At 35.7% G+C, this 22,179-nt stretch overlaps 1 protein-coding gene across 3 annotated transcripts in view; it reads left to right on the top strand.

The window, feature by feature from the left end:
• The first annotated feature begins 1,051 nt into the window (after positions 1 to 1,051).
• The window catches only part of MDFIC (MyoD family inhibitor domain containing), an 84,314-nt gene continuing 63,186 nt past the window's right edge, over positions 1,052 to 22,179 (top strand). Inside the window, exons 1-3 of one of the 3 annotated variants that reach the window (XM_039861027.1) lie at positions 1,055 to 1,541; positions 1,853 to 2,027; positions 19,821 to 19,943. In XM_039861027.1, coding sequence (XP_039716961.1) covers positions 1,943 to 2,027; positions 19,821 to 19,943 — 208 coding nt within the window. In that variant the 5' untranslated portion in view covers positions 1,055 to 1,541; positions 1,853 to 1,942. Of the gene's footprint in view, positions 1,542 to 1,653; positions 1,673 to 1,852; positions 2,028 to 19,820; positions 19,944 to 22,179 lie in introns of those variants that run through there. The other 2 variants (XM_039861028.1, XM_039861029.1) reach the window with 2 other exon arrangements.

The raw sequence follows: 22,179 nt of genomic DNA, 5'->3' as shown, positions 1-22,179 counted from the left end.
TCAAGCAATTTCCAAATAGTACAGATCCCTACACAAGTTTCCAGGAGAGTTAAGGCACTTTTATAAACACTACTTCTGAAATCTCTAAATTAAAATTAAAAAGCAGTTGTTAGTCATAGGTCATTGGGCAAAATGTCATTGTATTTTGGAAGTATGATCTGAGTAACTGTCATCAGAAACTTCAAAGTTGAGTGTTTTTCAGGTTTAACTAAAAGCATATTTGGTGACACTGACTTTTTAATGGTAAGAAATGGATTTTTTCAATCAATTGGAATCATTTGCAATTTTTTTTTGAAGAAATGAAATCTCTGAGATCTTATTAATGATGCATTAATGATAGAAAGAAGATCTATCCATTGTATATTTTCTTCAATTTTGGTAACATTACTATGATTCCTCACTTGTCCTAGAGATTCAAAGAATGTGTTTGTTCTAGCTTTCTACAAATGAGTTCTGCATTTCATTCAATTAAATAAAGAGCAAAAGTTATCTGAATGCATATTTTAAGTACTTTATATCTGCAAATTATACTTGTTCTTGGCTCATCAGATTAAGCCACAATCAGAACAACTTTATAAAAGGAGAGTTGATGTGCTATTTACTTCCAACCACAAATTTATCTTGCCACACAGAAAGATCAGTTCAGGAAGACTGCAAAGAGCCTGGCTTGGGGCTTTGGGTCAGGGCACCCTTCCCTGCCTGGATGCCTCCAGTTCATTCATGCAACTGTAACTGATTTTACCAGATCCAAAATCCTGTTTGACCAAAATAAACAAAAACCTGAAAAACAGATTAAAAGGAATTTCAGCTAGGGGTCAAGTTTACAAAGCCATAATTTATTCCACTAGTAAAGTTCGATATTTTTGTATTATTATTATTATTTTTTATTTTGCATTGTCCACCCTAAAGGTTTCTTCTTTCACAGCATTCCCCTTTTTTTGGTTGTTCTGGGGCTGGACCCGGGAAGAGCAGCTGATAGGGAGGGGATGAGGTGACTTGGATCTGGGGGAGGGGGGGCGGGATCTTGGGCAGTCAGAGACCAGCCAATTTACTCCTTTTCCCAGCCCGGAGATGAGCTCTTCCCAGCCCTGTGTCTTTGGCCTCCTGACCCAGACAGAGTGAGGCACGAGGGAGTAGGCAGCCAGCCAGGTCGCGGCCCCCAGCCTTCGGGCCAAGAGTTTGAGGCCTCCCCAATCCGAATACGGTGAAAAGGAGCAACAGAGGGAGAGGTGTTTCAGGAGTGTAGAAGTGGTGGAAGGGGAGAAGAGAGACAGAGGAGAAAGTCCCCTTTGGAGGAGAACTCGCTGGACTGAACTGGCTGGAAGAGGGGGCGGAGAGCACGGAGTCAGAGGAACAGCCACTGCTGCAGTTGCCGCCACTGCGGTGTCTGGCTGAGCCAGAGGGAGGCGGGGAGGGACACGCTGGGGCGGCCTCCACCATCAGGCCAGTGGGGCGATATGCAACCTCTGCCGGAGCCTCACTAACTTTGCGGAAGAGGAGGAGGAGGAAAGGGCTTTGAGCGAATTGGTGGGGATGCCGAGGTAGGTAGTGGTCTCCTGGGTTGGGAGGAGGAGGGATTTGGTCCCTTCCCTCGAGTTTCTCCCAAATCCAATCCCCTCCCGCCTTCAGTGGCTCGGGCACCCCCGAGATTCTGCTGCTGTCAGCTTGCTGGGTAAACAATTTTCCTCCCTGGTTGGTTTCAAATCAAAACTTCCCAGGGGTGGGGTTTCGGGGAGGGAAATGGAGAGACGGGGAGGGAAATGGAGAGACGGGGAGGGAATGTCCCACAGGGGTGGTGTGCTCTTCTCTAAAACACCTCCTTTTCCCTCTCTCCCCTCCCCCCCTACTCCAGAAGCGGTCAGTTCCCTGCACCAACACTTAACGGCCTTTCAGCGTCCGCCCCGCGGGGCGGCCAGCTAGGCGGCAGTCGGTGAAGCAGCCCATGTCCGGCGTGAGTGAATCCTTAACTCCCGGGCCCCAGCGCGGGGCCGAGGCGGGTGATGGCCGCCTGGGCGCACCGGCCCAGGGTGAGTGCGAACTTGCAAGTTGCAAGTTTCTTTGTCATTGCTGAATTTTAAAATTTGTTCACACATTTACTGATGGCGGTGTGTATGTGTGAGTGTTTTTTGGGGGGTGGGGGCGTGCAGTGAGGTAAAGTTGGCATGTGGCAGGGACGTATTCCTACCTCATTGTTATGAACTTTTTGCACAGTTAGCGTTACTCAATCAAGTTCCCCAGGATTCCTGCCCTAGATCAACAACCGGATAAGAGGGCGGAATCCACTGGTGCCTCCACTCCCCTTTCCTTTGGCTGCGGAGAAACAGGATCGCTTCGTTTTTAAGCATATGTATGGGATAGGCATTAAAACTCAGAATGTGTGGGTTCTGAAACACTTCTACACTAGGTCTCTTTAGTTTTTACGTGTTCTTCGGATCCAGGACTGCCTCTGTACTCTGAACAAGTATGCATTCCCTTCATCTTTCTGTGTCTTGTGGGCTACTCTGTAGCTCTGGTTTCTAATCTAGGTTTCTGTGACCAATTGCTTTGGAATGGCTCATGCATAGGTTTTCAATAACTGTTTTGTTTCGAAATAAACATTCCTTTAAAGAAACACTTTCCAAGTGTTCTTCCAAAGTGTAAACACACACAGACTATGAGAGAAAATACTCTTGTTACTGAGAAACTTCTGTAACAGTCTTATGAACAAGTCAGACTTTCTTCTCTTGAAGGTAACATCAGGTTTCCATTGGTTACTAAGATCAAGGGCCTTACTCTTCTGCTGGGCAGGGTGGTTCTGATTTGAAGAGTTCTGATACTGATATCAACTAAATAATTTCCCAGAGCTCAAAAACCTACTTTATACTTTTGATTTTAAGCATATCTGATGCCTTTTTCCCCCTTTAACAGTACTATAGTGGGATTCTTCACATTCTTTTCATTAAAGGCAGCAAAAATGGGAAAGTTAATGTTTAACGCACAATAGAAAGCAGAAAACATCCATGGCTAAATCAAAGTGTTCTGGCATTCAGGGCTGTTAAATTGAATTATGTCTATCTTTTTTTTTTTTCCTAAACAGTGAGTCACTTTTTTCTAAACAGAAAATAGAGAAAATCTGAAAATCAGAGAACTAGAATGATAAACACGTTTCCCAGAAGCAAACCGTGTTCCACACATTGTACTGCCAACACAGCCATTTTCCTATCCTTGGGCATGTTCTTCGTAGTCATTGCCTCACTCTTATATGTTGTTAATCACTATTGTTAAACAATGCTTATGTCAAAATCAACATTAAGCACACTAGAAAAACAATTGATTTGGAAATAGTTGATGTCTACAATGTCCTACTGAAAAAACTATGCATTTTTAAAATAAGCTAAAAGATCTTGCCGTGATGCTTAATGCACCTGTGCAGATGTAGTGCTGTAAGGTATATAATCTGACTTTAAGAATGGTCTGAAAGAGAATGTTGGCTTATTACAGCACATACATTACCAGTGTGGAAACTCTTAGGTTAGATTTTACCTGAAAACTAACTTAACCTCAGCAACAAAGTTGCATATTGCTTTTTTTTTTTTTAGTTTGACTGACTCACAGCATCCTTTAGATAGGTATTGATTTAATTGTAAATGGAATATTAAGTTGACTTTTTAAAAAGAAAATCCTCAGGATCTTGTTAAAATATTATGTCTCAAACTAGCAGATTTCATAAGGTGTACTGAAAGAAAAACAATTGTTAGGGCAAGTGATTAGAAAAAAAGCCTCAAGATGTAACCTCCTTGGTTAGGTTGGTTTTATTGATAAACATGTAAGAGGAGCTTTGCAAACAGGACTTATCAACTCTTGAGCCTTTCATCCCCTTTTTTCTTTCCTTGAATTCTTTATCATCTTTTCTGAAGAATAGCTTAATGATTTTCTAGTAGAATGCGGCTACTGAGTTAACTGAAACTTAATTTTAAAATTTATATATTAAAATAAGTGAGAAAAATGGAATGTTTTATGAAAACTAACAGAAAATATTTTTCCATGTAGAAAAAGGATAAGGTTAAGTTTTCCTTGCAAACAAAGTTAAATACATAAACACACAAAGAAATATAGTATAACCTATGTTGTGATGAGCTCTCTATAATGCTAACCAAAGGCATAGAATGTTAAAGTTGAAGGTAATTTTAGGGGGTCTCTTCTGAACTCCCCATCAAGTCTAGAATTCCTTTCTACATTTCTGGTTAGTTAGAAACCTATAGTGTCGTGCATTTTACAGCATTCAGAGTTATGAAGGTTTTCCTTATTGAGAGCATATGTCTCTTTAGAATGTCTATCCTTTTGCTGTAATTCTATAAGCAAAATTCTGTTGCTTTGATAACATTAAAAATCTTTCTTATGGATTTTGAAAATTGTTATAGAGCAAGGACATAAGGTCATATGCTCCAGTCTGTAAGAGGGAACATCAGAAAATAGGGAGCAGTTGGGATTGGGTGTCACTAGAGAGCTCATGGGCCAGTTCATTGTTGTCATTTGGGTTAATATTTTCCAATATTTTATGAGACACTGGAAATATAGATTTTTATAGATCATCTCTTATTTTTTAACAGTTGGCAACGAATTACGCATAATTTTTGTCTAGGCCAAACAAATAACACCTGTAGGCTTAGCCTCCAAGCAGCTGATTTGCAATCTCTATAAAAAATAGAAACTAAAAGTGCAATTTAAAACTATTTCCTTATATGTGACTAACTTTTGAAAGATTGAGTTGGTTTGCATATCTGTTCAAAGTACCCTTGAATGTATAGGTGAAGGTAAATGTGGCTGTCAATTTTTTTTTTTTTTTTTGGATTAAGCATTTTAAAATTCATTGTGTTATCAGCACTCAAAATGTAGATATTTGCTTTTTTTGCACTATGGTTAATAAAATCCATATAGTCAAAAGAACCTTTTAATTAAGTGCTCATTCAGAAACCTGAGACTTGTAACTAGAAGGATCTTTAGAAATAATTTAGTTCAGCTGGCTCATTTTTTGGAAAGGATGTCCAGAGAATTTAAGTGACTTGCCCAAGGTCTCATACATAGTCAGAAATCAGTGTGGAAGCACTAATTGTAAAATATATGTCATTGTGATAAATGTGGTTGAAGCAGAGAATCACTACAAATTTCCTGTGGATGGTGAATTAAAGAAAAGAGGCTTTGGATATTGTGAATCACTTGAGCCTGTTCCCTTCCCTGCACCACCCCCGCCACCTCATTGCATTTGCCAAGATTTAGACTGTTGGACTTGGAGTGCCAGAATATACTTTAATGTGATAATGTGTGATTTAATGCACTCTTCTCTCTTGGGAGAGTCCTCTGAGACTATTAGGCGGACTTTTCATAGCAGGATGCAAAATGCCAGTGAAGTTAATTAAAAATAATTTTAAATAGAAGCTAGGGAGAAAATATTCAAGTTGAAATTACATGAGAAGAGCTTTGACTTAGAAGCTTAGCTGAGTTGTCAGGAGTTTATAGAGGCTAATCAGATTTCTTTTATGGGAAGCCTGTTTATTTCAATTTATACAATGTATGCTTGTAATATCCATATCCTTCTACTCTTATCACATTATTTTATTCTTTTGATTAAAGTTGGCATTTCTCAAAGTGTGTCATATATGGATAGCTTCTATTTCTGGTTCTCCATTGGGGAAGATTGCTGCCCTCCAGGAGGCATTTGGCAAAGTCTAGAGGCGTGTTTTGTTGTCATAACAGGTAGTGGGATGGGTGCTCTGGACATCTAATAGGTAGAGGCCAATTATAATAGTAAACATCTTACACTGCATAGGACAGGACAGCCCCTTGCATCAAAGAATGATGTGGCCTAGAATGTCAGTAGTATTGAGATACTATCCTAATCTCTCAAAGCCACAGACACTGTTGGCTCAGAATCTCTTAGTGTAAGACTTAAGAACCTGCATTTTTTTAATACACTACAGGTGCTCTTTATCTCTAGTTGAGAGTTATTGTTTTAGAGGCTTTTATCTGTAGAAAGACAGACTTAATCAGAAAACTGTAGAATCTTGTCTAAATTTCGAAGAGGATTTGGGGACATTTTTAAGCACCTTAGAACTATGAACTAATGTTCATTTTATGTTTAGTTATAGAAGTACAGATTGATTTTTAAAAAGTTTTTTTAGAAGAAAAGCTTCAAAAAGCTTTTAAAAAGTACCCTTTTCACGTTCCAAACTTTAAATCATATCACTTTATGTACGTATATTTTCATTTAGTGATCTCCAGCATTTTTATCACATACCCCAATTAAAAAATTTGTCCTGAGTATTAATCCTTAAAAAAGTTTCTTTTCAAAATTATATGTACAGAATACAAGTAGATTTTGAACATTAGAAAAAATACTTAAATAAAAATTAAAAAGGATGAGATAAAAATAAGTAAATAAATAGATATGTTAATATTTTCTTCTACCACGTTAGTAGATGTTCTTGGCCTGCCACCCTACATATCTTTTTGGGGATCCCAGCATTATGGAACAAAGTAGTCCCTAATTTGCATATGAGTTGTGTTCATGTGTGAGTCAGATTTTTGGAACCCAGATTATCTTTTCTCATAGAAACAGAGTGATAAATGACATTTAGTTCCATAATAAATCCCAAAAGATTATTAGAATTAAATTTTATTAAATTTTTTATTCACATGTTTATAATGATAAATCATGGAGAACATGGTATTACAATGCTGGTAACCAAAAATATATAACCTAAAACTAAAATAAATTAAGTTGAATAGAAATTGTTTTGAAACACTTTTGAATATAGGAGCTTGAGAAAAGAAAGACTTAATCAGAAAACTGTAGAATCTTGTCTAAATTTCGAAGAGGATTTGGGGACATTTTTAAGCACCTTAGAACTATGAACTAATGCTTATTTTATGTTTAGTTATAGAAGTACAGGGCTTATCAGGTAGGCATATTCATTTTCCCTTTGCTAAGAAAAAGAATCAAATGACTAAGAAAGAACATAGCTAGGAAAAAAACTAAGAGGGGAAGGTGGGAGGAAGGAAGGAAGTGGTTAAAGAAGAAGTCTATAAATTTAAGAAAGCCTTTGGAGAAGTTGAACTGTTTGAACTGAGAACCATGAAAAAAAAGTTCTAGGGAATAGCATGGTATGAGTTGAGCTGGCGGCTGGCAAGTTAAGAAAGTAGCTGGTGGGGTAAAATCTTGAGTTAGACAGGTAGCACTGCTGACCTTGAAAGAGTCCCCCAAAGTATTTGTGGAATAAATGATTGAGTAAATGGAGGGCTTGATTGCTGTCCAGAACAAGTGTGAGTCAGGGCAACAAATGACAATGAAAAAAGAACAATTTTGGGGTCAAGGTGGAAGATATGAATAGGGAAAGCATTTATATCTGTGTCTTTGCAATTCAGGGCACTGTATACAGGTTTAATTTTAGTATTGATTTTCATCTTTATCATAGCTTTTTTGTTTCTCTTTACATTGCTTACTTCTGCCCTACTTAGATGCACCTCTCTACACACACACACACACACACACACACACAATATCCCTGATATATGACAAGTGCAGAGAGAAACAAATTGATGAATGAAATCTGAGGCTTCCAGAATGATGGGGGAATACACATTCACACAAGGTAGACTGATAGGTGCTATAATGGAGACACAAAGAAAATGAGATGGCAGAACATGGAATAGAGAAAGCATCTCTAGCTAGGGCATTTGGAAAAACCTCAAGGAAATGTTTGATTTGAATTGGACCAAGAAGCATGGTCACAGGACTCAGCCCTGTGGAGATGGATGGTAGAAACCAAGCCTCAGAGGGGTTTATTACAGAATGTTAAGTACTTCAGCTTCGCTAAGAAATTGTTTGGACTGCATGAAGGAGCAGGGAATGAGGTAAAGTTGTAAAGACAGGCTAAAGTCATTTCGAGGATGGCCCCGATTCTCCTGCAAAGGAGTTTGCATATGCTTTTGGTAGGCTTAAAAGCTCTTGAAAGGGGAAGGACAGTACCAAATTGGTGTTTTCAGGAAAATAAATCTGATGTCAATTTAAAAGATGATTTTGGAGGGAGGGGCAAGAGTGAAGACAGTGATTATCCAGAAGGATATTATAATAGCCTGACAAAAGATTAGAGAGCCTAGGGCAACACCATTGGAAGTGGAATTGAGAAAATGGATTTAAGAATAGCCAAAGATAGAGCTCTTCCTAGCTATGCGAGCCCCTTGAGGGCATTGATATTTACTTATTCATCTTGGAATCTCTTAAAACCAATCTCAGTGGCCACATTTATTGAATTGATATGGTTGAGTAAAACATTTAATGTGGGAGATAGTGGAAAGATAGAAAGTTAAGGTAATTCATAAATTTGCTTTTCAGCCTGAGTGAAAATATAGGAGGAGCTGCTGAATCTTCTTTTGATCATGTTGGGTCTATGGAACTTATACCTAGGCATGATAGCCATGATAGTCAGTAGCCAATGAAAAAGAGAATTTGTAACTAAAAGAGTAGTAAGGGTCAGGCTCACAGACTGAGTTCACAACCAGGTACAAGAGTGAGAGAGAGGACTGAGGACCAGATTTGGGGGAATGACTATACTTTAAGGAAAAGAAGGAAAATAATACAGAAAAAAGTCTATTAGGGTTGGTCACAGAAACGTTAGATGTTTAGCAGTCATGGAAGATGAGAAGATGAGAAGAGTTGAGTTTGTTAAAGGAGAAACAAGGTGTATAGAGGATTATTTTTGGATGCATGAATTTTTAGCATGCTCACCACACATTAATGGAAAGAAAGCCAAGGATAGAAATAGATTGAAGATAAAAAGGGCATGTGCTAGAGCAGCGATGTGGTAGGTATTTGTAATTTAAAGAGTAAAATTTTGGGAAGGAATGGGGTGAAGAGACCAGTCTTAGGAAAGGTAGGAATGTTCCCCTTTGAGATGGGAATTGGAGAAAAGGATGAATGATAATCTAAGAGAAAATTTGGTATAAAAAGAATATTCAAGGCCTAGATCTTCTCAGTAAAAAAAATGGTAACATTCACTGAAAGCAAATGGGGTCAAGATGAGTCAGGAAATATGAGATGTGTGGAAAAGATCTGAAGAATGAAGAATTCAAGAGGGAGTCAGTTTGGGGCAAACAAAAGGGCTACTCAGTAACAGTGAAGGCTTAGCTAAGAACAAATAGCATAAAATTTTAGTGGACATGGTCAGCATGGTTGATTGCCTTTCTTAGCAAGGAGCATGCAGGAACATGGGAATAGAAGAAGATAGAATGGATTTTTAGAATTAGTACAGAATTAGAAGTTGGCAGAGTGAAAGTAGTGGGGACAAGGGGAAGGGAGGAGGATCGCATATGTGTGGGAAGAGTATATTTGTACTAACTGATGTTGTGTTTCAGGCTGTTTGGGGAGCCAGAGAAACCAGAAGTGCAACTGGCAAGCTAACATTTCTGGCCAGCAAGAATCATGCCAGTTGGCCTTGTTTGGTCAGTTCACATACAAGGGTTTAATATACATAATTGACCTTTACAGAGTTACTGGGGAAGCTGTGGAATTTTAGGGTGTGTAAGGGCCTTTCCTGTTTCTTTGAATCTTATTTCCTAAAGATATGGGGAAATATGGAAACAAAAATTGACATAATCTAGAGTTATACCATTTGCAAATGGAAAATTAGAGCAACAAAAAAAGAGAAACCAACCAAATTGTCTTTCTAAGTTACTGTGATTATTGTACTGTGTAAAGGAAGGGGGCGTAATTTTTATGTTTTTATTTCTAAAAATATTCATTTAATTTTTATTAAGGGCTCATTGATTAGGTACTGGCTAGATTCTAGAAGTTTGGATAGTTTAACTTTTGTGATTTGTTAGAGCAGATTAAAGACGCTGCAACCCTTCCTGCTATCTTGATCAGCTGTGTGCTAATGCACCAGTGTTTTGGGTACTCCACTCTCTTTCTTTTTCCTTTTTGCTCTGTCTTTCTCTCTCTCTCTCTCTCTCTCTCTTTGTTCCCCTTGCTCTCTATCTTGCCATTAACACTTTACTGAAGTTACTTAAACTTTTCATATTGTTTTTATATTAGCACACATATCCTGAAGGAGGCAAGTTTTTAACCTTAACTTTTTGAAATTGAGTTGTATTTTCTAGATTCTAATTCTAATCACTTAAGGTTCACTAAGTAGGAACTATGAAAAGAGTTATTTTAACATTAATTTCGTTTGTGGTTTCTACTTGCAGTCCACTTCTGTTTTTAGATTCACACCCACAAGATCTGAAGTAAGATGATTCATCTACATGTGCTTTTGTGCCTTATTTTTTCGTAGTTTCAGGAATAAAGTCTGAAATAATTTTTCATGCCAGCACATTTATATCAACATTTATTTGAAAGAGAAACCCTGTCAACAAGTATTTTTTGTGCCTATCATGTACAAAGTCTTGTGAATATTTAAAATGTTTAATACATAGTTTTGCCTACAAGGAATTTGTAAACTTATAGGATGAGGTATGAATATGTGCCAAATTAAGTTGTAATCCCTGTCTAAGTATCAATTCAAGATTACCATAAGTACCATATGAAAGATTAGTGTATGGTGAGTTGCCAGCTGACTGGTACAAAATGGAACATACAAAGTTAGAGGTTGAGAGGGAATCTCAGGATGGCAAAAAAAGTTAGTTTTGTTTGAATTGTGCTGCTATTGGCCCCAGCTGAAGAATACACAGTTCGTAGATGTTTTTGATTTAAATTATACAGAGTTGAGGACTAAAAATAAGGCATCTTGTGGTTGAACAGGTGACAGGCCTTCTGAAGGTAGGTAGGTGGCTGAGTACAAAGGAACCAGCTTCCTCTCATCACGTTTTCTATTCCAAGATATACTTCTTCTCTTTTATGATAGATCAGCCATTGAACTTTTGGGTCTCTCTGTACGTAGACCTACTTTGTTCTTATTTCTTCCATTACCCAAGCAACATGCAAGCTCTTTAGTTGAGGTATTTTACTATTTATTTCTCACTGAGATACAAGATAAAATTTTGGAGCGTGAGAAAAGCGTAGGAGTTTACAAACGTGTAAGAGTATAATGTTAAAAAAACTATATCAGTTTTTCATCAATATGCAAAATGAATTTAATACTTGAGCAAAAGATTAAGATATTCAATCTCTGTGTTAAGAAAAAAAATTATGGCTTGAGGATAAAAAGATTAAAGGCCCTGGTAGTAGGTATGGAAAATTAAGTACAGATTTGAGAGAAATTAGGAAGTTCTAACTAGCAGGATCTGGTACTTGATTATGCTGGGGCAGTTGAAAAATGACTCTTTGACTGCCACCGACCAGAATTCGGACCACCATTGGAAAAACAGGCAGGGATAGAAAAGAAATAGAGATGAATTTTAGGAAATGTGTTTGTGTTGCTAAAGATATAATCATGTAGAGTTGAAACTTCAAATATTTAGGTCAGAACAGGAATCAGGGCTAGAGAAATGGATTTACAAGTTATCCTCCTTGAAGTGACTGAAACTGGGAGTTAATGAGATTGCAAAGATTGAAGAGCAAGAATGGGTCGGTGTTCCCAAAGGACAATCCAAAGAAGCAATGTCCCAGAGAGATGGTCCAGAAGGTAAGAGGCTGGATTAGTGAGTTAAATGAGGGGCCCCTGATTTTGGTCTATAGGAAAATTACCAGTGAGGACACATCCCTTGACTTTTAATCTATATCCATTATTCTGAAGTCTAAGAAATCAATTTCAATATACTTCTAATTCTTTTATCTTATTTGTGGCCCTACCACTTTTGGAATGTTCTTCTCCATCCTCTGTCACTTATTTATTTCAAGACAGCTTCCAATCATATCTTCGAAATATCTTTTCAGATTAAACAAGCATCTTTGGTTGGTTCTTTTTTTTTTTTTAATTTTTACAAGAGTTTATGTGAGCCAAACTGACAATATATGCTGGAGAGCAAGATCTCAAATGCTTTCTCTTTGGTTCACTTTTAATTTCCATTGGCTTTCATTCTTGTTAACCGGAGAGCTTGGGAAAGAAAGTGTTCTTGATAAATAACTCATTGTAACTGAGAGGTAACAGAAAAGTTTTAAAATTGTGGCACTTATAACAGTAATCATGCTAAAAGACTAAAGAAGGGTGTGTGTCATCATTTTTAAAAAGGAGAAAATGGTAGAGTTGTCAGTTCCTTTTGGTAATAGTATTAATTGACTGCTAAGTAAGGGAACTTACTTAGCTATAGATAGGGCGTCTCTGGATTTCAGCAATGAGTGAGCAAACTCTTTCATGACAATTTTCTAGGCAAGAGTAAGAAGACTGTCATGCCTAGGGGAGTGAATAGAATGTGAACACTGAAAAACCATTGACTGAATTGAGGGTATTTAGCACAGGGAAGAAAAAGACAAACACATGAGAGGCTTTCTAATATGGGACTGTCACACTGAGGGAAGGTTAGACTTTATTTGGTTTAACTGCAAAGAGCAAAATTTGGTAAATCAGTGGAAATTATAAGGAAGTAGATCTTAGACAATTGTGAAGTCTGAATAATTAAGCAGTCTCAAAATTGAGTAAACTGTCCTCTGAGGCTGTTTTCCTATTCTTAGAAGTATTCATGCCAACTCTCCTTGGCTTATTCTCAGGGATGTTGGCTATTGAATGTTTTCATATAAATTAATGCTATTAGGTTGGGCTAAGAGACCTTTAAGAGTCCATCTAACTCCAAATTTCATGAGCCCATGAGTGGCTTTAACATGAATATACTCCTCGGTGGAAAGAGCACAATTGAACCTGTAATTGAGGAGGCTGGAGTTTACTTTGCCTCAGGGTCAGTCGTCCTGCAAAAAAATATTTTGCAGATGAGGAACTTTAGATTTAGATATAAAAGGTACAGGAGATGAAGATGACTGAGATAATGAGTCCTGGTCTTCTCCCCTATCAGCCTGCTGTCATCTAACCTCTCCAATACTCTTTTTGAAGTGGAAAGTACCTAATTTCTCTTCTCCAATTTATTTAGAGCCCTGATTTGAGATATTATTTGAAATATTGCAGGATTTTTGTACCTATCACTTACATAGTAATTACATATGCATGTAATTTTGTAATCTTTTGCCACTTTGCTGTCTGTATAACTCAGTCTTCGGTATTTACTCCCAACCTTTTCATTCTTTTAGATCCGAACACACTATAAATTTCTAAAAGCATAAGAAGCCCTTGGAAAGAATGCATTTTAGATTTTGCTCAGTCTTGTGTTTCAAAATATTGGTAATAATTAATTGATTAAATTGATTTAAGCATTAAATTTATTCAACAAACAGTATATCTGTGATTGTATAATTTTTTGTATTTATAAAATTACAACATTATGTATTTGCTTATTTATCTGTTAAAAATGCTTTGGTTATTGCAACATGTGTTTTGGAAATGAGATTTTAATCCATTTCAGGACATTAAGCAAAGCAGGTAGGTTTTCTTAAAGGTCATTCAGCTTGAGGGACTTTTGTTTTTCTGGATCAGTGAAGAAGTAAAATTCCAGAGCCTCAGGTCTTCCTTATCTTTGGTTTATTAAAGGTTACATTTGAGAAGCATTTGTATATTTCCACATTGTTCTGAGCCTCTGGGAAATACAGACCTATATTTTTTACTTTTCCCAGAGATTTTTGTCTTAGATTGCTTGAGATTTCATAAACTGGAATAAAATAGATTATCTGAAATAATGCTCGTATGTGAATAGAAGAGTAAAACTGTTTAAAGAAATTTTGTTTACAAATAAAGGAGATATGAATATAGATTGCATAGCAATAAGAATATACAAATTTTATGTGGATTACACTCTGTCCTAGGTTATCATCAAATATTTAATTGAAGTAGATGTGATCTGACATTGAAAAGTCTCAAAATTCAAGTAAAAAAAAAGCTGCTATACTACTTTCTATAAGCAATAAGTATATTTTACACTGATTATGTTTTATGAGGTTTTATAAGATTTTCTAAGGATATCTGCTAAGCTCTGTCATTTACATTAGTCTTTCATGAAGTGAGCAAATAAAGTATGAATAACAAATAGAAAATGTATTTGATAAATAGTTTGTGCATTTACATATTTCTCTGCCTACTTCAGCAAAATATTTGAGGTGGCTTATAAGAGAACATTTTTGAAAAAGATTAAAACAGAATTACGGAATAATGAAAATAAGGAAATCCAAACCTGGGGAGAAATCAAAATGTACAGTCTTAGACAGTGGAGTCAAACCCACGTATTCAATTTTGTCTGTAAATTTGAATAAAAAAGAAAATGTTTTCTTTAATACAATTTTTATTGTCCATAATGAAAAAGAAATAACATACAGCTTCTCAGAGGAAGAAATAGTTTTCCTTATATTCAGCCTGGAAACAGATTTCTTGCATGGTTTTTCACTTAGGGATTAGATATTTCCCTCAAGAGTCTCCCTCTGATACGTTTATAGCAGCTTTTAAAAAGGTGCTTATTGCAATAACTCTTAATAATAACAAGTGTGATCAAGCCTTTATTGCATACCAGACACTCTGCTTTCCAGGCATGATTCCATTTCTTTCCACAACCACCTTATGAGTTAGGTACTGTTGTTATTCCCATTTTACAGATGAAGAATCTGTAAAGATTAACCTGCCCAGGATCCATATCATTTGTGGTGGACCTGGGCACCATGATTTCAGATCCTGTGCCCTAAACCACTTCTTCAGTGCAAAGTACAACTTAGGGATTGTATTTCTGTCCCAGAGACCATAATGAGAGTCTTTTTATTATCAGGAAGGATTCAAATATCTGGACTTTTAGGGACAGTATTGTTCCTATTTCTTGGAAAACTTTGGAGAGTACTTTCTACTGTATTTGAAAGTTCATTAGTAACTTCGACAAGTGAATTCCATCCTTATGCAACATTCCTAGATTCTCCTGTTACTTTATCTGTTAAAAGTATTTAGTTATTGAGATATTACATTGACTTGATTACAAATTGATGGAAAAAAAACCCATCTTCGATAGTTCGAATGGTTGTCTTATAGAAAAGTTTAGTCTTACTATTTCTACTTACAACATTCAGAACTGGGACTAGTTATAAATTACCTGACAGCAGATTGATGTTCAAAATGAAGAATAATTTATTTATGAACCAAACTGACCAAGAATAAAGTGTTCTCTTTCCTTAGGATTTTGGGGAAAGGATGAGCGTTGCAGTTGGGTTTTCTGCACTGGTAGGATATTAAGTTAGCTGAAACGTAAAATCCTTTCCAATTCTGGGTTTTAACATCCTATTTCCAACTGAATATCTGTCTCTGAGACTCACGCTTTTTTCTCATCAATAAAATTCAGCTAACATTTTCTTCTTTATATTGGTTATAGTTCTGAAGATCAAATAAAGTCCTTTGAAAATTGCTGATAATGTAATTGAAAAAATTCATTAATTTTTTCAACAAAAAAAGTATTTCACTTTTTCTTTGTATTTATTTAACAACCACATACCAGCTGAGTGGCTACTATATGGCACATATAATACTTTACATCTATTATTATTATTCAATTTACCTATTTGTAATGCTCTTAAATTTTTCTCTCTTTAATCACTTTTTAATCATTTTTCTCTTTTCAATTATTTTGTTCTCCAATTGTCAGAGATAAGTAAAACTCTCAAAGTTTTAAATTTGGATAATGCCAACTATGTAATTTTAAATTGAATGGAAATTCTATTTACCTGAATCTTTCTCATTCTTCTTCAGCAGGAATAATCAAGATTAGAGAGAGATTACTTCTCACCATCCATGCCCTTCTTTAGAAAAATAGCAAAAATTAAAGAGTATTGATTTTTGAATAGGACATATTGTATTTAAATTCATTGTTTAGAACTCTTTTTTCCCCTTGATTCTTTTGCTTAATTCATGCTTGTCACTTTCTTTGAGAATTAACTCAAATCCAATGCCTTACAAACGTTCTTCTATGACTCCTTCTACTCTGTTCTAGACACCCTTCAGTGTGGATATGAAGTTTTGGTTCTATTGTTTAGCCCTTGCACAGGGTCAGGTTTACAGGATATTAGAGCCAAAAAGGCCTCCACAACCATCCAGCTCACTGCCTTCATTTCCCACTAAAGAGAATGAAGCCCAGACCCAGTCACACAGCTGGTCAGTCTTTGAGCCAGAATTATGACCCAGGGCAGTTTTCATTACTTTCTGTTTTGTACTTGCTTGATTGTTTCATGTGTATGTTTGGTTTCCCAAGCTAGATGATTTGTTGTCAGGAACAAAGCTCTTTTTTCTTTATTCAAAGATTCTTTTGCACTTCTGTGTTCAGAGTAGGCTCACTGGAATGCCTGAGAACTAGCCTTTTGGAAGCAAATGCCAGTGGTATACGACTATGCTTTGGTCTAATGCTATTTTAAAGTGTCTTTACTTTTTATTTTAATATCTAAATCATGTTAAATATTCATCTATTAGTACAACCGATTGGCATTATATATAATTCAGGTTTTGTATTCTTGTAGTTGTCCTGACATAGAGACAGAACTAAATACCTCTGTATTAATTGCAATTAGATAAAATTGCGTTTTCTGATTAATTGGAGTACTGTGACAAGGTAAGGAGAAGCAAGGTATGTATCTCAATATCTGATAGGCTCTTCTAAGTTTTCTCTAAATTATTTAGTACAGTAGAGCTTACTTAGAACAGAGACCTCCAACCTGGCCATATACGATAATGACATAAAATAATGTACACACATGAGAAAGTCATAGAATAGTAAAGTGGTCACAGAGTTTAGTTTATAGAAGTGGAGAATTGGCAATGGTCAATTTAAATTTTATACATGGATTGTTTTTTGAGTTTTGCATTGGGCTGGGTGCTAGGGATCATAGCAAAAGCCTGACACCAACTTTTGAGCCAAGATATTTAGTTTTCAAAGGAGGCAAAGTTGTATAGACTAATGATTGTGTTTTAATAGTAATTATATGTCATTTATTGTTCCTTGAACATAAGAAAGAGAATGATAGTTTTCTTTTTTAATTTGAGAAGGACTTTGGGATCATCTAATTCTAGAATTTCACATATGAAAAAAACATATGATAAGCTATTCTTTAAAAATATCTAGAGCAGGAAGAACTTTATTTTCCTCTTAGTAGTAGATCAGTACTAAATCTGTGTGTATATGGACCACATGGCAATTTCATTTATTCAATGGATTGTTGAGAGGTTCTGTGTTTAGTACTTGAATATTGGACATGATTCAAATGTGAGTCAAGTGTGTCTAGAGGCTTTATTCATATCTATTTTCTTTTAGTCAGCAATGCTTCATAATGCCCTGGTTTCATGAATTAATTTTAATGGAATTAAACTTGAACAGCTCAAAATTATATAATTAATTTCATTCAGCTTCTATTAAAGTTACTAATTGAATCAAGCCTACTAGCATGACACCTGGCGGCAGCCAACTACATAACAGTAACAACAAGTAATGGACTCTGCTGATGAGAGAGCTCATGTGTACGAGTGAGTTTGTTTAAAGATCTTTTCTATTGAGACTCTCAGAAAGGCCTTGAATTGACTGTAGAAGTGGAAATATTTTTGGAGTTTAAAAAAACAAAAATTTTAATTGAAACTAACACATCTCATGAAGATAATTTTCTCTATGATAATACTAAGTAAATGTTACATAAATCTAGACCATATTGGTTTAGCATGCTTCCAATTTATATTTTACTGCTCTCTGAATATGATTTTGCTTTCTAAAAATACTCAGCATTGAAGGCCCTATATTTTTTGGAGCTCTTAGCCTCTGGACTTAGTCCTAAGTGGGTGTCCATCTATTTTCATGTGTTGAAATGTGTTTCATGGCAGAATTTTCCAATTGTGAAATCTCCATGGTACATGAGAAACTTTTGCTTGTGCAGACATATTTTCCTTTCACAGGAAATGTTAATACAGTTGACTAAAAACTTCTGTTTGACTCTCCTTTCCTTACTTCCATGGCTTGATATTATCTAGCTTTTCTTCCTTCTTTGATTCTTTCTAAATGTACAGACCCCATTTGATACACTTCTTTTAATATACTCACTCTTTTGGTGAGACTAGTCATTTGGATGGCTTCAGCAATCAAGTTTAGGAAGGTGATTGTTTCTAGCTCTAATCTTATTTGTGACTGCAAATTCAAATATCCACCACTAAACTCATTCACTAGACTGTCAACTCCATGAAGGCCTGGGCTGCGTCTCATAATTTGTTGTATGCCTTCTGCCTAGCATAATGCCTAAACATATACTATGTATAAATATATATATATATATATATGTGTGTGCATGTATGTGTGTGTGTGTGTATGTGTATGTGTGTGTGTGTATATATATTGATTAATAAATTATTTGACTAATAATTTATTTTCCTGGTCTCCAGGTTTTCTCAGTCAAGTCTGGACTAAGAGAACTCAGTCATCTCCAGTCCCTTCTTTTCAATTATATATGCAAACCTCTAGTTATTTTCTCACATCAACCCCATTTTCTGCCTTGTTATCCAGTTGATTAAACTCCCATCAACTTCTACCTCTACCATGCCAAGTCTCCCTTTGGTTTTTCTTACTCTCTTCTCCCTGTTAGATACATCCATACTCCAGTGATTCTCAAGGATACAAGTGAAGTAGAATCACCTAAGTGCCCCTCCCCTAAATTGAAATAGAATCTTTGGTGATGAGGCCAAGAAATATGTTTTTTTAAAAAGCACCCCCCCCTCCGCCAGGTGAATTAAAATGTAGTCAGAATTGAGAACCACTGATGTGCACAAATTTATTAATCTTCCTAATGCATGGCCCTGATTAGGCAATTCATTAAAGCTTCAATGGCGACTTTCACTTATTTATCTTGCTTTTTAAATTAGGTCCAGATTTCTTACCTTGGCATAAAAATATCCATTCTTTGTCTCTATTCAAACCTTTACTGTCTTATCTCCTAATGTTCCTCTTAAAGTACTCTCAGTCCAGATTTAGGACCATTATTGCCCAGTGTCTGCTTTTGGAGTTCGACCATGCTATTCTTCCACCTGGAATGAACTTTCTCCCACATCTACTTTTAGAATTCCCACTGATCTTTAAAGACCATCCAACATACACTCCCCCCTTTTTTTTAAAATAAGGCCTTTCTTGAGCTCTGAATTCTAATGAATTTTTTTCTTCCTTTGAATGTTTTTGTGCTCAGACCTCTTATAATATGCATTTTACTGTGTAGTTTTCTTTTTGTGAGAGTTTTGTTGTCAACGAGATGTTACTTTTCCTTACTTATTGACTTTCCTTTTGAGAACTTATAAACCCACATATAAGTCCCTAATTCTAAACACTCTTCCTCTCTAGAATGTATAACATAATTCTTGACTCTTTCCTAAGTATTTATGGAGAGAACTCTGTATCTCTTCACTTCTCATTTAACTGCAGTCTGACTTTTATATATACCACTCATTAGAGTGTCTTCTTATTAGTGTTTTCCCTACTGCCCCCACACTCTACGTGTATGGACTCACTCACTTTTATTTTTGATACGACATTTCCACATTTCTGTGTCTGGCAGATCGCTTGCTGTGTTCCTGTAATGTGTTTACAATACTCTCAAAAGATTACTTTTACTGTGAATATCTCCATTTCTTCAATGCTAGGCATATAGTAGGTGCTCAATAAATATCTGTTATTGAGTCAATATGTATGCAACAGTCAACAGAGATACTGTTGCCATTTTCTTATGGCAGACTTAGAAGCATTTAGAAGAAAAATCTATAAAGTGAAAAAAGAAAGATATGTCACATTTAATGATAATAAATGTATGTTTTCTTATTCAGAAAAATGTGATAAAGAAAATACTGAGAGAGATATAACTCAAGTCACCAATAGTTGCTTTACACATGGAGAGATGCAAGACCAGTCCATTTGGGGAAATTGTTCAGATGATGAACTCATCAGAAGTAAGTATTTTTCGAGAAAATTGGAATGACTTAAAGATATGACTGTGATAATATGCTCTGAGTTAATTTCTCTGGAAATCTAGAAATCAGAGTTTTCAGAGTTTTTCTGAAAGTGTTTTTATGTGTATTTTAAAATGTAAAGCTAGAACTAGGATGTAAATAATACTTTGTTTTCATTCTTTCTTTAGAAAGGAAGAATTGACCTGTACATTTTGGACTCAGTTCTCATAGAGATTTAGACAAAACCTAATTCCTTCTTGAGCAGTGACTAAGTGGAAGTCAGACAATTCTCAGCATAGTGGACTGTGAAACTGAAAAGATAAAGACAAAGCTAAAAGACATTAAGTAGTACTTTGATAATGCCATTGTGGCCCCTGTTCTTTTAGCCAAACTTTGTTTTTTACAATTAACATTTTTATCACTACTTAGTTTCTTTTTATTTTTTTCTCTGTGTTCTTGCTCAACAGAATACATATAAAGGCTTTGGTATGTTTTCATTTCACTCTGAGAATGTCTGGGAATACCAATATCTTTTGGCTGCTATTCAGATGACTGTCAGTTTCTCCTCTGAAGCTTAGGTCTGGTCACTAAGTTTCCCTAAGTGGGCGTGAGATAAATTTACCATATAATGAATTATTCTCTGTAGTAAATGTGTAAGTATAAAGATCACTGCTATGCTACACCTGGAAGAGCATAGGAGTAAATCTTTTGGAATTCTCACTTATGATAACCAAGTTACCATGTCTTATTCTTATTCCCAGTGTGGTCAGAGGAAAAGGATTCCTTTCTGGAAACAAAGGTTTTTTTTTTGTTTTGTTTTGTTTTGTTTTGATTTAATTTAATTCGGTTCAGACAACTTCATAATATAGACTTTTTTTGTGTGTTACATATTACACTTACTTTGGATTTTTGAATATTTCCTTTACTTCTAGAATGCCCAGTATCTATCCCTAACTGAAAACCAACCTGAATAAAGCAGAATAAAAGGGAAAAATCAACTTAGTAGAAAACATACAATAAGAATAAAAACACCATTGAAGGAAATTTCAAGATTTCAAACAAGAGCTCTAAAAGAGAGTTTGTCTTGATTTAATTTTAGAATCATTTTGGTTTTTAACACTTTGTCTTGGAGAATGGAATGAAATTGGAGAAAATGAGACTCAAATTAGTGGGGAACAAAATTTATATAGCTTTTTCCAAAGAATCAAGCAATACATTATTTCAAGTATACATTTATCCCCCAAACATGTATTGGTTTTCTTCTACCCAAATGTTAACTCTGCTGTTGTGAAAAATGATTTTGTGAGATACTGGCATATTTTACCTGTGATTTCCTAACAACTGGAGAGTTAGAGCTAGAAGAGTTCGTAGAGACAATTTTACCTCCACCTTTTAGGAGCACAACTGTTTTCTCATTTTTTTTTATAGTCAGAATTTTAATGTGTGTGTGTGTGTGTGTGTGTGTGTGTGTGTGTGTGTGTTTCATATAATTGATTTAGTTCCCTACTTTCCCAAGGGAACTAGGAAAAAGTTAATAAGAACTCATGACAAAAACTGAAATGTAAGCACTATTGCATAAGGATATGGAGAGTCATGTTTAATGTGTTAAAAATTTTTGCTCTTTGATCAAGCTCGTTTTTATCATAGAATTCATACCATTAAAGGGAATGGATTTTAAATGAAGTACTCTATTGTCTATATGGATTAAGTGGACAGTGATAAAAAATACTGTAAATTACATGAAATCGTTTCTTTATTGAGATAATGATGCAGCTCGTACCATAGGATGCTGGAGTATTTGGGAACTGTCTAGTTTCTTACTAATATGCACTGAAAGAATGCAGAGAGAGATTTATGGCCCCCTCTGAGAGAGGTACTGGGAAAATTGACAGACAAATGGATATACAGAGGATAATGGCCAAAGATAGTAATGCTGCTCCTGCCCGAAACATAAGCTGACAAGAATTTCCAAATATTTCTGGGTTTTAGCATGCATGGAATTCTGATAACAAATTTCAAAAATTATTTTTTTTGTTATTTTCCTGGTCACATTTTTCTAGACAAAAGAGATTTTTGTTGGGTCTACAAAAAGATTTGATGTCTGGATTGCCAAAATGGAATGTTTTATGTCATCTTTAAACCCAATTCAAGTCTGGATAGCATTTGAAAGTTTAATATTGTGATAGCTTCTGCTATTCCAGGTCCCTAATACAAAACTCTACAAAGCTGCCTGAAT

This window comes from Pteropus medius, unplaced genomic scaffold (assembly GCF_902729225.1).
Source record: "Pteropus medius unplaced genomic scaffold, Ma_sr-lr_union100, whole genome shotgun sequence".
NCBI lineage: Eukaryota > Metazoa > Chordata > Mammalia > Chiroptera > Pteropodidae > Pteropus > Pteropus medius.
The sequence above is the reverse complement of the archived record's forward strand: the minus strand, read 5'-3'. Positions and strand labels throughout refer to the sequence as shown.